Source organism: Artemia sp. Qi Xiang Cuo, chromosome 17 (assembly GCF_049724085.1).
Source record: "Artemia sp. Qi Xiang Cuo chromosome 17, ASM4972408v1, whole genome shotgun sequence".
NCBI lineage: Eukaryota > Metazoa > Arthropoda > Branchiopoda > Anostraca > Artemiidae > Artemia > Artemia sp. Qi Xiang Cuo.
The window spans coordinates 17,518,409-17,534,636 of record NC_142810.1 but is presented as its reverse complement, the minus strand read 5'-3'; the positions used below and the strand labels follow the sequence as shown (position 1 = coordinate 17,534,636).

The 16,228-nt window shown below is 35.0% G+C and overlaps 2 protein-coding genes across 2 annotated transcripts in view; one reads left to right on the top strand and one right to left on the bottom strand.

Moving 5' to 3' along the window:
- PICK1 (protein interacting with PRKCA 1) overlaps positions 1 to 3,442 on the bottom strand; it is a 134,445-nt gene extending 131,003 nt beyond the window's left edge. Inside the window, exon 1 of the mRNA XM_089103622.1 lies at positions 3,409 to 3,442. Coding sequence (XP_088959748.1) covers positions 3,409 to 3,419 — 11 coding nt within the window. The 5' untranslated portion in view covers positions 3,420 to 3,442. The remainder of the gene's footprint in view (positions 1 to 3,408) is intronic.
- Positions 1 to 16,228, top strand: part of LOC148941962 (uncharacterized) — a 176,939-nt gene that overhangs the window by 5,718 nt on the left and 154,993 nt on the right. Inside the window, exon 2 of the mRNA XM_089103617.1 lies at positions 10,953 to 11,083. Within this exon, the coding sequence (XP_088959743.1) occupies positions 10,953 to 11,083 (131 nt within the window). The remainder of the gene's footprint in view (positions 1 to 10,952; positions 11,084 to 16,228) is intronic.

Genomic DNA, 16,228 nt, shown 5'->3' with positions numbered 1-16,228 from the left:
AGCCATCCTCAAAAATATGGTTGCTATATTTTTCGACCATAGGACAAAATGGCTATCTCAAAATTTTGATCGGGTGACTTTGGGGAAAAATGACTGTAGGAGGGGGCCTAGTTGCCCTCCATTTTTTTAGTCACTTAAAAATGGCCCTAGAACTTTTAATTTCCGTCTGAATTAGCCCTCCCGTAATATTCTAGGACCACTGGGTCGATACGATCACCTCTGGGGAAAAACAAAAAACAAATAAACACGCATCCGTGATCTTTTTTCTGGCAAAAAATACAAAATTCCACATTTTTGCGGATAGGAGCTTGAAACTTCTACAGTAGGGTTCCGTAGGGTTCTACAGTAGGGTTCTACAGTAGGATACGCTGAATATGATGTGTGATTTTCATTAAGGTTCTATGACTTTTAGGGGATGTTTCCCCCTTTTTTCGAAAATAAGGCGAATTTTCTCAGGAGCGTAGCTTTTGATTGGCAAGACTAAAATTGATGAAACTTATATATTTGAAATAAGCATGAAAATCTGAAAATTCTTTTGATGTATCTATTGGTATCAAAATTTCTTTTTTTTAGAGTTTTGGTTACTATTGAGACGGGTCGCTCCTTACTTACAGTTCGTTACCACGAAGCGTTTGATGAAATACCTTCCAAACTGTGCGATTAAGTTCTATTGTTAATGGCAAGGGAAATACAAATATAATAAAAATGATTAAAATTGTTAGCCAAAACATTCACAGATTTTAAGGACACTGCATTTACCACAAAACAAAAAAAATTTTAAGTCCATAACCACCAGCAAGAAACATTTAGATCAAGGGGAGGGTACTCGTGAGAGGGGAGGGTAGTGGTTTTTAACCCCCGCCCGAAATTTTTGTTTGGCCTATAAAAAATAACAAAAATGCATATAGACAAATTTGTGATATGTTTTGTAATGATTTTTTACCCCCCCCCCCTCATAAAAATCCTAAGTACGCCCTTGATTTGGATGTTTATGCATTCAAATCTTCATCGTTTTAAAAAATTAGTAAAATCTTACAGATGTTATGTTTATTACACTAGGAAAACTATATTTTCCTATAAGTAGATTAGATTTTCCTACACCGGATTACTTTTAAAATATATTACTTTTTCCTGTAGGATAATTTTCCTATAGTGTTTCTTTTTGGCAAATCAAAGGGGTTGCTCAGTCTTCACTTTCTGGTGAACCTCCTAGAATTCCACTTGCACCGTCAACCGTGGCAAACATCAGAAGCGCCACCCCCCTGCGTGCCAGGCTGGCACCCACTAACTATGTGAGGCATCTTACACCGGATTTTAGCAAGTACATAGCATAAGGGGCTAAACTGGCTGCCCAGAGTAATGCGCTGGCTATTGTTCCTAGCCATGGCTTTATTACTCTATCTAACTTCACATTCCAATAACACTACTGTTTTCAACTTGTGCAGTGTCGAAAACAGTATGTGTAAAACATAGAAATAACACTAATAACATGCTAATTAGAACGTCATTTGTGGTAATTAATTGAGGACCACTTTCACTTATTGAAAATAACTCTCCATCATTAACTTCATGAGTTTTGGGGTTCATAAATATGGAAATAGAAATAGTTACAAAGTTTGGGCGTTAATAGGTTCGTTAACAAGCTATTATTAGGTGAATCAATCTTCCTAATTTCCTTGTCCGTTTAAAAATATAAGATGAACGGAGAAAAAGGGAAGAATTGAAAACAATTTCAGAATAAACAAACTGACATGGGTACTTTCCAATTATATGGGCCTCTAGGGTTAACCACTATAGAGTAGGCAACGATAAAACCCGTTTTTGACGTGTTAACCACTATAGAGTAGGCAATGATAGCGCGGTTTTCATTGCGTATACGATATTAAACTGTGTTCTTTTTTTTTGGGGGGGGGGGGAGGTACCGCGGTTAGGTTACGTATTTAATATCTGCTATGCTTTACCCCCACCCCCTAATGTGCAAATATATAGCCCAAATTTGTTTCTAAACTATTATATATTAATCCTATTTTATTTTACTGCATTAGCACTAACCAAACTTGACTTTTTAGAAAGACCCATATAATGGGAAAGTACCCTGATATGTCTTGATATCGATACCGCTGTTTAGATTTTGCAGTTTAGACTATTTATATTCACCTTTATATTATATTTATATCCTAGCCGAGTGGTTAGCGCACTAGTCTTGAAATCTTGTACACAGGGGTTAGGGTCCTGGTGTCGCTGGAACGGGCGTCAAAGGTTTGACTCTGTAAGCTCAGCCAGAGTCCATCCAGCTTTATATGAGTCCCTGGAGAAGTCTGGGGGAAAACACTGGAAGTGTCGGATGATTTGCCCCCAACCATGCATTACACTCTCGACCGAAGGTAGTGAATCAAGAGATCAGTACCTGCGTAACGTAGACCATTGATCGGTATGCGAAAAAGTTTTTTTTAAACAAGTTTATATTCTAGTTCCAAAAGGGTACAAATTATATTATCAGCCACTAAAAAACGAAATGTCGTTCGAAATATTTGTCAAACTGTATGAGGAAACTCAAATGGAGACACACTTTCAACAGAAATTGATTTTTAGCCTTATCTTCTCTAGTCGAGGGATTTTGAAGAAATTTCTTGAGGTACCCAAGTTACAATTAAAGCATTGCAGAAGCTAAAGGGATATTGTTGCTCTAATCCTTCCCGTAAAAGAGTGAGATGGTAACTGAGTTTTTGGTTCCAAGACTTAATACCAAGGAAAAAAGAAAACATTGAACTTTTAAACTTATTACTAAATTAATTAATAAATCAGTCTCAATTTTGAATAGTACAATCAATCAATTCAATGAATCTTTTCAAACCCCTATAATTTTTTCCTCCAACTCTAGATTTTGAAAAAATACCCTTTTTGCAGTATTTAAATGAAAAATTTTATTTTTATATTTTTATTGAAAAAACTGAAAAACGCTAAATTTGCCCCCTTAATATTAAAAATACGGTTTGCCCCCTCCCCTAAATTTTTGCAACTGTAAAAACGCCACAGTAAAAATAGCGGAACATTGAAATCTAAGTCATGAAAACACGTTGTCTTCAAGAATTACTGATTCCAAAAAATAAAATTGTTCTCCCCTTGATTGTCAGGTTTGTCCATCCAGGTTCATGATATAAAGTCAAACTTGATCTCAACAATCATTTATTGCTTTTCAAACTGCCTTAACCATAAAAAGACCTACCTGAACAAAAATCTGAGTGTTTTTTTTCAATTTCTCCATAAAATTTCTCTGTTTTGGTTTTTCAATTACTCAGTCACGCACACTCTGCCTTCCCACCCTCCCTCCCCCCACGACAAAATCTAATGTATGTGTCCACTAGAAAGACTTGTCAAATTTTGCTAAATAAATTCAAAACTTCTTACTTTATCCCCATTTTTTACTGAAATTGGTCACACAAATTTTAATTTAACTGTACTCAACTACCACACGTTTTGATTTTTCTTTTTTTGGCAAATAAGATAAAACAGCTTTATTAACATATGTTCTAAAATGAAAGATAAACGCGTGCCTGACTCAATCTAATTTAATATTATTCTTCAAAAGAGCTGATTGTCTGCCAATACATGTGGGAAGAAAATTTGATATATCAGGTTTTCATTATTCTACCTACAATTCAAACTAAATAAGTTCTCATGGCTGATAGCTATAGCACATGCTTTTAGCTGGTTTTTACTCGCATTGCATTTTTTAAATGAGAGACTTCTTCAAAATAAGGATAGTATCTTCATAAAAAAATGTAAGAACTCTTAAAGTTCTCTAGACATACTTCTGACTCAAATGGATTGGCCCTTGTGTTTGAGGAGTCTTCCTTAAAGAAACATTAAATTAAAAAAAACAAGTTTTTTCTACTGAAAGTAAGAAACAACATTAAAACATAAAACGAACAGAATTTATTACGCATATGAGGGGGTTCTCCCCCTAGTCAGTACCTCGCTCTTTACGCTAAAGTTCCAATTTTGTTCCAATTTTTAAGAATGGTTGATACGATCACCCCTGCGTTAAAAAAAACAACATCAAAAAATAAAAAAAATAAACACGCATCCGTGATCTTTCTTCTAGCAAAATTTCACATTTTTGCAGATAGGAGCTTGAAACCTCTACATTAGGATTATCTGACACGGTGAATCTGATTGTGTGATTTTTATTAAGATTCTATGACTTTTAGGGGGGTGTTTTCCCCTTTTTTTGAAAATAAGGTAAATTTTCTCAGACTCGTAACTTTTGATGGGCTTGACTAAATTAAACTTGATGAAACTTATATATTTGAAATCAGCATAAAAATTTGATTCTTTTGATGCATCTATTGTTATCAAAATTCTGCTTTTCAGAGTTTCGGTTACTGTTGAGCCGGGTCGCTCCTTACTTACTGTTCGTTACCACGAACTGTTTGATAACAAAAGTCTAATTTTAGCGTACAGCAAGGGACTGAGGAGAGGACAGTCCCCTTCATATACAAAATAATTTCTGTTCGCTTAAGTCTTATGTTTTCTTACTTTCAGTTGAAAAATCTTGTTTTTTATTTAATTTCTGACTGCTTTTTCAAGTCGTGCTAGCCTCCCCCCCCCCCATTCCGTGTAATATTTCCTCTGGAAAATTACCCTCGGAAACTTTCCACCCACAGAAAATTTTCTCTTTGGAAAATTCCCTCACAGAGAATACCCCCCCCCCCAAAAAAAAAACAACAACAAAAAAACAATGGGTATGATTCCCAATAATAAATACTAAATGTGAAAAATTTGTAGATTGCGTAACTTTCACCACTTTTCTTAGGGACTATGGGGGCTGTTTCATCCCCGAAGCCACTGTTATTGGACCTTTAACTATGCTGAACCAAATAGCAATATCAAAATTTTAACCGGATGTCTATGGAAAGGGGGGAGGGGTGCGGGAGAGGGAGTTATTTGTCCTTCAAGCTTTCTGGTCGCTTAAAAAGGGCACTAGAACTTTTGATCTCCGGTCAAATGATCTCTCTCCCGATCTTATCGGACCAATGGTTTGATACGGTTATCCCTGGGAGAAAAAACAAACAAGCAAGCATGCATCCGTGATTTTTCTTTTGATTAAATAAAAAAAAACAAGTTTTTTCAACTGAAAGGAAGGAGCGACATCAAAACTTAAGACAAACAGAAACTATTCCGTATATGAAAGGGGCTGTCCCCTCCTCAACGCCTCGCTCTTTACGCTAAAGTTTTTTATTGTTTTAAAAAATAGAGTTGTGAGAAAGAGTCTAACTTTAGCGTAAAGAGTGAGGCGTTGAGGAGGGAACAGCCCCTTTCATATACGGATAATTTCTGTTCGTTTTAAGTTTTGATGTCGCTCCTTCCTTTCAGTTAAAAAAATTTGTTTTTTTTATTTAATTTCTGAACGTTTTTAAGTTAACGCAGGTTTTGATTTTGGCTCACCGTACACGAGTAATTAAAACGAAATTTCCATATTAATTTTACTTTTTTTTGGGTTAAGCGGTTTTCTTGAAAGTTGTTTGAATTCATTTACGAACGTTTTATTCGTAATAAAAATACGTAACTTATGAATTAACTTACGTAACGAACCTATGTTAATATATCATATATCTATATTCATATATTATATTCATATATTATATATACGTATATTAAGAGGTTCGCCCCCTAGTTAATACCTCGCTCTTTACGCCAAAGTTCAAATTTTGTCGAATTCTTTAAAAATCACCCCTTAATCACAAAGGCCGTTAATTAGAATAAATAGCTTATAGCTCCTTTGAAAGTACTAAAAAATCTTTAGCGTAAAGAGCGAGGTATTGTTAGGAGGCGAATCCAATCCTATAAGTAATAATTTCTGTTCTTCTATGTTTTGATGTTCCTCCTTACTTTCAGTTGAAAAACTTTTTTTTATATTTAATTTCCGAACGTTTTTTTTTAAATAATGCTAGGAAATCCGGTGCCCCCTTCATTACAATGTCCCTTCTCCCAAGAAAACTTCCTCCATGGAAAGACCCTCCCACGTAACCCCCGACTCTCCCCTCCCCACCTACCAGAAAAAATCCCCTCTGAAAACGTCTGTATACTTCCAAATAGCCAATACTATATGTAAACCTTAGACAAAGTTCAAACTTGCGGCCCTTCCCCCGGGGACTCTGGGGATTAAGTCATCCTCAAAGACATGGTTATTATATTTTCGACAATGCTGAACAAAATAGCTATATCAAAATTTTGACCGGGTGATGTTGGGAAAAAATGAGCGTGGGAGGGGGCCTAGTTGCTCTCTCTTTCATTAAGGTTCTATATTTTTTATGGGGTATTTCCCCTTTTTTTTGAAAATCAGGCAAATTTTTTCAGGCACGTAACTTTTTATGGGTAGGAACTAAACTTGATTAAGCTCATATATTTGAAATCAGCATAAAAATCTCATTCTTCTGATGTATCTATTTGTATAAAAATTCCAATTTTTAGAGTTTCGGTTACTATTGAGCCGGGTCGCTCCTTAAGCACATTCTAGACGGTCAATCATTTTGATCAAAAGCTTCCATCAATTAATTGATTAAAGCATGAACGACCGTCTAGGAACCGATTGAGTCATTCAAACTTTCTATCAAACACCGTCAACCATGTTCCTAGATGGTCAATAATGCTTTAAACAGTTGGTTGACGGAAGCTTTTATCAAAATAATTGACCGTCTAGTGCTATCCTTTACTTAAACCTCGTTCGTTATCACGAACTGTTTGATATACAAATCGAAGCCTCAATTTAGAGAGACCGGCGTTAACTGGATCTAACTATTGAAGCTATTCAAAAATTGTTAATTCTTACTCATTGACTATATAATTATTATGAATCTTTGGCAGTATTTATTACAAATTAATAATAAACTATTTAAATCGATACATAGATTTTAAATTACATTTTTGCTTGTATAATTTCAATAAAGACTTTTTTTTAGTTTTTCATTTATCTATAAAATGTTTTTCACATTATATTTAACCAAGATTCAACTTAAAAATATATTTTTAACGCATAAGTCGCATACACTGAAAATATAAACGCCGAAACAAGGAATTGCAATATGTATTAATATGCTTCCCCGCTAATTAAAACAAAATTCACGGATTGATTTTCCATGCAGCTCGAAGGAATAGATGTCAAAATAAAACAAGTGCTGATTAAAAAAAAATGTAAGGAACAAAAAGTGAAAAAAATTAAATAACTTACGTAACTAACTTCTATATTTGTATGTTTTTATTACGTATATTAGGAGGTTCGCCCCTAGTCAATACCTTGCTCTTTACGATAAAGTTCAAATTCTGTTCTAATTCTTTAATAATGACCCCTTAATGACAAAGGCCTTTAATTTGAATAAATAGTTCTTATGAAAGTACTAAAAAAAAATTTTGCGTAAAGAGCGATGTATTGACTAGGGGGCGAACCCAATCATATACGTAATAATTTCTGGTCGTCTTAAGTTTTGATGTTACTCCTTACATTCAGTTGAAAAACTTGCTTTTTTAAAATTTAATTTCTGATCATTTTTTTTTTTAATAATGCAGGGAAATCCGGTGCCCCCTTCGTAGCAATGTCCCTTCCCCCATGAAAACTTCCTTCATGGAAAGATCCTCCTATGTAATCCCCGACCCCCCTCCTCCACTACCAGAAAAAATCCCCCCTGAACACGTCTGTATACTTCCCAATAACCAATAGCCTACTATATGTAAACATTGGGCAAAGTTCATATCTTGCAGGCCTTCCCCCGGGGACTGTGGGGGATTAATCATCTTCAAAGACATAGCAATTATATTTTTCGATCATGCTGAACAAAATGGCTATCTAAAAATTTTGATCGGGTGACTTTGGGAAAAAAATGATCGTGGGAGGGGGCCTAGTTCCCCTCCATTTTTTGTTGCTTAAAAACAGAGCTAGATAATTTTTTTTGAATGGGCCCTCCCGCGATATTCTAGGAACACTGGGTCCATACGATCACCCCTGGGAAAAAAAAATAAATAAACACACATCCGTGATCTTTCTTATGGCAAAAAATACAAAATTCCACATTTTTGCAGATAGGAGCTTGAAACCTCTACTATAGGGTTCTCTAATACGCTGAATCTGATGGTGTGATTTTCATTAAAGTTCTATGAATTTTAGGGGGTGTTCTCTCTTTTTTCGAAAATAAGGCAAATTTTCTCAGGCACGTAACTTTTGATGGGTAAGACTAAACATGATGAAACTTATATATTTGAAATCAGCATAAACATTCGATTTTTGTGATGTATCTATTGGAATCAAATTTCGATTTTTAGAGTTTCGGTTACTATTGACCCGGGTCGCTCCTTACTTACAGTTTGTTACCACGAACTGTTTGACAACAAATCAAAAACTTCACTTTTTTGTAGACAAAAGATTGAAGCCTCTACAATAGGGCTCTCTGAATTATGCACAACCTGATGGTGCGGCTTTTGTTAAGGTCGCTTGACTTTTTGGGGTGTTTCCCCCTTTATTGAAAATCAGGCAAATTTTCTCAGGCTCGTTGTTTTTGACGTGTTACATTAAACTTAATGAATTTTGTATATTTTTAATCATCATAGCAAACCAATTCTTTCTAAAGACTTTTTGGGAGTGTTTTCCCCCTTTTGATAATCCGGCAAATTTTCTCAGGCTCGTAGCTTTTGATGTGTTATCTTTAGAATCAGCATGACAAACCAATGACAATCTTTGGAATCAGCATGACAAACAAATTCTTTCCAAAGACTTTTTGGGGGTGTTTTCCCCCTTCTTTGAAAATCAGGAAAATTTTCTCAGGCTCATAGCTTTTGATGCGTTAGATTCAACTGAATTTTATGTATTTGGAATCAGCATAACAAACCAATTCTTTCGGCGTACCTATTATTATCCGCCTTTTAGAGTTTCGATTACTGTTGGGCCGAGTCACTCCTTACTTGCAATTTGTTACCACGAACTGTTTGACTCCGGACGAGAGCAGGCCCCTGTCGACTATCGTTTTTTCTTCTTCTTCCTGCTCTTCTGAATATGGTTTGTTTTGTTTCTTCTCCTTTTTTTCTGAGGTTGGCCTCTTGTATGTTTTTTTTCTATACCTGCATTGGTGATTTAATCTGAATAATTTAACTAGGTGAACCACTGCGTTAAAGTCAGTTGACATTTTTTTCCTGTAATCGTTATTTATTTTATTTATTGTTTAAACTGATGAAAACCAGAGGTGCTGTAAAAAGACTTTCAACTTATTAAGGTCTAAATTTCAAAAGTTAGTTGGACCCATCTCAGAAGTATTTATTTTTTGTTTTCGTGTGTACCTTTTTTGATAAATCCACTACGTCACCAAATTTGCATCCCAGGGTTCCACGCTACCCATCCGTCGAAACGCCCCTAAACCAACTAAACTAACTTTGTATCTCACTTTTTTATCCTCATTTGTCAGTTAGAGATACAGAACAAACTTTATTTTGACGATAGTCAATCAGGCACTCATGTAGGAAAGAGATATCCAGGTGATATTCTTCTATGATAGAATTTTAGGGGTTAAACAATTTTATTTATTATCACCAATCTTTTCCCCATAGTTTTTTTTCATAGTTTTCTGTATTTTTTTTTCGAATTCATTTCCCTATTTGGCTCACTCCTCTTCGAGAAAAAAAAAATCCAAATCAATCAATATCCAATATCCAAATCAATCCAATAAAATTCAATCAATCCAATATCAAAATCCAAATCAATCCAATAAATAAAAAATAAAAAATCTGTATCCAAATAAAAAAAAAATATATAAAAAAATCTGTATCCAAATCAATCCAAATCAATTGGTGCAGATGTACCTAACGTCGATCACCACATATCTCTTTATTATTTTATTTTTTGGCAAATCAACATGACAGCTTTATTGACGAATATCCTGAAAAAAAATTCTATCCCCTGGCCAACACCATCTAATATAATATTATCATTGACAAATTTATGACTTCGGCTGATTTTTTGCCAGTAATTGTGGAAAATGTTTCATGAGAAATTAAATAAACGCAAATATATTCTATTTAAACTACATTTTGAAACTTTATGTTGATGCGCAAAAATGTACAGGCTTCATAAGAAAACTGATCACTAAAAAGTTCTTCTTGATAAAATAATAAAACAATGCCTAAAGTAAAAGATGTTGGCCTGTTTTCTCTCTGTGTTCTTTTTTTATCTTTACCCGGTCTTTTGGATTTAGCTGGTTAATCTTCAACTCTTCAAATTTGTTAATTCTATGAATACTTGAATATATACATTTATGTATAATTTTTCTGTTTTTTTTTGGGGGGGGATGGGGGTGCATAAGAAATCAATATGAGTTTAAAACAAAAAATAAGCAACTTATAAGAACAATTAGCGAAGAATTGTTAAAAATCAAGATTTGGGAGGAGCTAGTGGGTCCGAAGGTCCTCTTGTGTGCTTAACTGTATACATATATACAAATAGCAAAATTTTGTATGTTTTCGATTTTTCTGCCCGAGTATAAGGTACAAGCAACCCTTGGAAAACTTTGTGGCTTATGGCTTAGAAACAGATTTGTTGGGCTTTCCGCACTACCCATGAAGAATTTAAAAATTGTACCAAGACTTAAACTTAGATCGAGTCGAAGCACCTACTGAAACTTTATAGATTTAGGTTTTCTGGGTTTTGAACCTCTTCTTAGAATCTCCCCTAGTGGGTTAGCAAAAAAAATTAGACCTTCCAAGCTACCCATGAAGAAACGAAAAATTGCACCAAGAGTTAAGCCTACTGAAACTTTACAGATTTAGGTTTTCTGGGTTTTTAGCCTCTTCTTAGAAAATTCACCTTGTCTCCCTTCTAAGGATTGCATCTGTGTGGCCCATTGATTATTATATTTATATTTATATTTTAAAAATCTTCCAGTACATTCTATAAAAAGATTTGGTTCTTCCAGGTCGGCAAAGGCGCGACATGTTTGAAGATGAGAACGCCAAAGATACAAGCGACTATGGAAGGAAACTTGTATACAAAGATAGAATTGGAGAATTGGATGACAAACGGATTCGTGGAAGGAGTCCTAGTCCGGTAATGTCCAGTCTCCTATTATTTTGTTTTTCTAGGCGGCTCAGTAGCAAGAAAAATATATAAGGCTCTGATCTGTGTGGGGGGGGGGGGAGGGGAGGAAGCGCTATTAAATAATTAAAAGTTGTAATAGACTCACACAACCCATGGTTTGAGCAGACAATCGATGTTTAAATGACTTTGCGTCCTCCCCCCCCCCCCCACTTATTGCTGGAGATAAGTTGGAACTTATAGATACACGTATATTCCTTACATTCTTAATCCCCCTGTCAATAAATAAGTTTTGATTTCAACCATTATTTCGTAGTTTTCAGACAATTCGGATATTGTTGTGCTTTTTAATTTAATCCTCCCCCTTGGAAGTAACTCCTGTAAATGTTTATCTATTCCTAAGAAACATCAACCTGGCGACGTCCTGTTTCCCGAGTTTTTATTTAAATAACATCTTGCCATTTTCGCTGTTTTAATAAGCCGGAATACAACCCATGAAATTTTCGATGAAGAGCAATTTCAAGGTTTTTTTTCTTGAATGGTTTAATTGTTTTTCTATGAGCTAATATTTGTTAGATGGGTTTTGGAAAGGATCATTAAAAGTTGACTTTGCATTGTGAGTAAGAATCTCAGAATTTTTTAGTGGAAACATAGAGAAAATGTTTGAGTAGGGGGCACGTTCATGCAAACAATACACAAAAAGTAGATCCTATTAGACTTATCGGGGAAACTAATGATACAACAAGACTTAACTCAGGGACTCTGTCCACACTGGCGGATCTAGAGCAAACTCTTGAGTGGGGGGGGGGGACTGTGAGAAGGGCGCAATAATTGACCGAATTGATAAGTTTAGTTGAAGAAAAGAGTGGAATGAGGACACCAAAAAATATTAGGGCCAGAGGGCCCCGGGGTCCTCCCGGCCTCCCTGGATCCACCTCTGTCTGTCCATACTACAAATTATAGTGCATATAAGATATTTGTTAATTCGAAGCAGTACATTGCCTTTGAAATTCAAGTTGTGTATGGTTAGTGTTATTAGTGCTTACTAATGCAAATTGCGATTAGTACTTACTCGATAGAAAAAAACTGACATACTTTACCATGGCATAAGATTAAGAACATAACTTTACCCCAAAAAAACTTCTCCTAGACCCAAAGTTTCAGAGGCAAAGGAGTAGGGGAGTGATTTGCTATGGAACAGGTGGGAAACCACCCCCATACCCCAGTATGTCCCCCCCCAGCTGAAAGTTAGCTTTCATCAAAACTAAGATAGACCTACCTAATTCAAGCATCCACAGCAACAAATCAGTTTTCTTTAGTGTACCTTTGCCTTTGGGATACTATATGGCTCATTTTTTACTTGGTCATTTTCACTTGACTTGGGAAAATAGACCCCAACTTTGCCCCCCCCCCTAAGAATTAGACGAAATTACGCTCTTGCAAAGGAAAACATTTTCTTCAAACAAAAACAAGACAAAATCTATAAAAAAAAATTATAAGACCGGACGATTGGTTAATTAAAAAAAAAAATTAAATAAAGCGTCATTTGGCACCTATGTGGAAAGGAAAATATCTATAACGTAACCTTTGCTGTATAAAGCAGGCAAAAAATAATGGGGGGTTTCATTTTGTTTTGTGTGACCATAGAGCAACTAGATATGAATCAACTTGTGACAGTGAGAATCCCTAGTGATCTACTTGCATTGCTGTCCATAAATTACGTCGTAAAGAAAAATTAGGATGAACTCACTTTTATTATAAGAGTTCGCTTAGAAAAAGTAAAATTCATAATTTTCCATTTGAATCCAGACTTCAAACCTTGAAAAGGATGTAGCCTAATTCTTTATGGTATAGCCTACTTTATCCAGGTGCTATTTAAACGAAGATATCGCATGTTTTAAGTGACAGATTTATTGCGTGACTTTTATATCAGACTTATAAATATCACAGTGATCTTTGAGTATGTCACCATAGCTCAGTAAAGTCTGATATCTATCACAATTTTTATACTGTTTCTAATTTCTGACCTTTTGAAGTTATGTTGGTAATATAGTCCATTAGACAGGAGTTATTTATAGTCGATATGGTAAACCTTAAACCTATTAGCGTGGAATGCCAATAGGCCAAAAATCTATCTGTAAAACATTAGATTTATGCTTTAAGTCTTGTCTTAGAAATAATTGTTTTCGACCTCAGATAAACGACTTATAATTAAGCCCTAATGCTGAATGTACTTCCCAGCTTATCGTTTTGACTTGATCTTAGTTAAAGTGCCCATCTTTCAACTTCATACTTGGGAGTGGTCAATTATGGCTTTGAAAGGTGGCCACTTCGGAAGTTCAAGGAAGATGTTTCTAAGAAAAATTATCGAAGGATAGTTTTATATATTCGTTTAAGTCACCGTTTATCACAAAAAGCTATGCGAAAAATTTGGCTCGACTTTGTAATGAAAGAAAGGTTAAGAGTGGTCAAGTGTGGCTTTGAAAGGGGGGACACTTCGGGAGGTCAAGGAAAATGGTTCTAAGAAAAATTATCGAAGGATAGTTTTATATACTCATTTAAATCACCGTTTATCAAACAAAAAGCTATACGAAAAATTTGGCTCGACCTTGCAATAAAAGAAAGGTTAAGAGTGGTCAAGTGTGGCTTTGAAAGGGGGGACACTTCGGGAGGTCAAAGAAGATGTTTCTAAGAGAAATTAATGAAAGATAGTGTTAGATACTTGTTTAAATCACCTTTTATCAAACAAGAAGATATAAGAAAAATTTGGCTCGATCTCAGCGATCTCGATTACAGCGTACTGTAAAGTGAAAGAAAGGTTAAGACGGCTAGTCTACATTTTTTGGTGAAGGGTGGTAGATTTCCAAAAGTGGTACTTTTAGGCAGCCATCTGGGACAAATAAAAGGCAACCTAAGGCTAAATGAGAAGGGGAAAGGAAATAAGAAAGCATTTAATGAAAAATTGAAACTTCAATAAAGGGGATAAAGAGACAATCTTTTTATAGGTTTGGAAGTGGGAGAAGCAGCTGTGTTAATGGCTATTTGTTCAGTGCTGGAATCAGTTGCTAGTAGGAATATTGAGAGTAGCATTAACAATAGGTAACTTCGAAGAGTTGAAATAGGGATAAATTCCTTTGCGGTCACCGTAGATGTGATCGAAATATCCACTATATTTTGTGAATGTTATTATCACTGTCTAATAAAAGAATTTATGGTAATTTTATTTATGGTATTAGTGGTAACATAGCAGACCATAAAAAAAGATCCCGACTCTTTTTTATTCAGTTATTTTTTTTAAAATATATTTTAATTCTACTGATTGTGTATTTGATTTTAGCCTCCTTTTTAGTTTTAAGGTAATTTTATTAAATACTTTCAGTAGACATTATTGGTACTAATGTAATATACTGTCAACAGTCAAGATTACGCTGTGTCAAACAGTTCGTGGTAACGAACTGTAAGTAAGGAGCGACCCGGCTGTAGAAAACGGACCCGGCTGTAGCCGAAACTGTAGAAAACGGAATTTTGATACCAATAGATACATCAAAAGAATCAAGTTTTAATACTGATTTCAAATATTTAAGTTTCATCAAGTTTAATCCGACCTATCAAAAGTTACGCGCCTGAGAAAATTTGGCTGATTTTCAAAAAAAGGGGGAAAGACCCCTGAAATTTGTAGAACCTTAATGAAAATCACACCATCATATTCAGCGTATCAGAGAACCCTACTAGGGAGGTTTGAAGCTTCTATATAGAAAAATGTAGAATTTTGCATTTTTTGCCAGAAAAGAGATCACGGATGTGTGTTTATTTGTTTGTTTATTTTTTTCCCAGGGATGATCGTATTGACCCAGAGGTCCTAGAATATCGTGGGAGGACTCATTGGAACGGAAATTAAAAGTTCTAGTGCCCTTTTTAAGTGACCAAAAAAATGGAGGGCAACTAGGCCCCCTCCCACGCTCATTTTTTTCCCAATTCACCTGATCAAAATTTTGAGATAGTCATTTTGTTCAACATGGTTGAAAATATAATAAATATGTCTTTTAGGATGACTTAATCCCCCAAAGTCCCCAGGAGGAAGGCTGAAAGTTATGAACTTTACCCAATGTTAACATATAGTATTGGTTATTGGGAAGTATACATACGTTTTCAGAGTTGATTTTTTCTGGTAGTGGGAGGGGGGGGGCGTGGAGTGGGGTTGTTGTGGGAGGATCTTACCATGAAGGAAGTTTTCATTGGAGAAGAGCCATTGCTATGAAGGGGGCGCCGGATTTCTCAGCATTTTTAAAATAAAGATCAGAAATTGTACATAAAAAAACAAGTTTTTAACTGAAAGTAAGTAGCAACATCAAAACATAGAAAACATTACGTGTGTGATTGGGTTCATCCCCTAGTCAATACCTCGCTCTTTAAGCCAAAGATTATTTAGTACTTTCATAAGAGCTATTTATTCTAATTAACGGCATTTGTGATTAAGGGGTCATTTTTAAAGAATTAGAACAAAATTTGAACTTTAGCTTAAAGAGCAAGGTATTGATTAGGGGGCAAACCCTCTAATATACGTATTAAAAATATATGAATATAGAGGTTCGTTACGTAAGTCAATTCGTAACTTACGTTTATTTATTACTAATAAGAACGTTCCTAAATAAAATTAAACAGGTTTCGAGAAAGCCATTTAACCAAATAAAAGTAAAATTAACATTAAGTTTTTTTTTTTATTATTCATGTAGGCCTACGGTGAGCCAAAATCAAAACCTGCATTAATTCAAAAACGTTCAAAAATTAAATAAAAAAAAACAAGTTTTTTAACTGAAAGTAAGGAACGACGTTAAAACTTAAAACGAACAGAAATTATTCCGTATATGAAAGTGGTTGTCCCGTCCTCAACGCCTCGCTCTTTACGCTAAAGTTTGACTTTCTCACAACTCTATTTTTCTTAAAACAATGAAAAACTAGCGTAAAGAGCGAGGCGTTGAGGAGGGGACAGCCCCTTTCATATACGGAATAATTTCTGTTCATTTTAAGTTTTAACGTCGTTCCTTACTTTCAGTTAAAAAAACTTGTTTTTTTTTATTTAATAAGACTCAAGAACCAACCGGTTTTATCTTTCTGTATTAAGAAACAATTAGCTTGCGCTCAGTGGAAAACAAATGG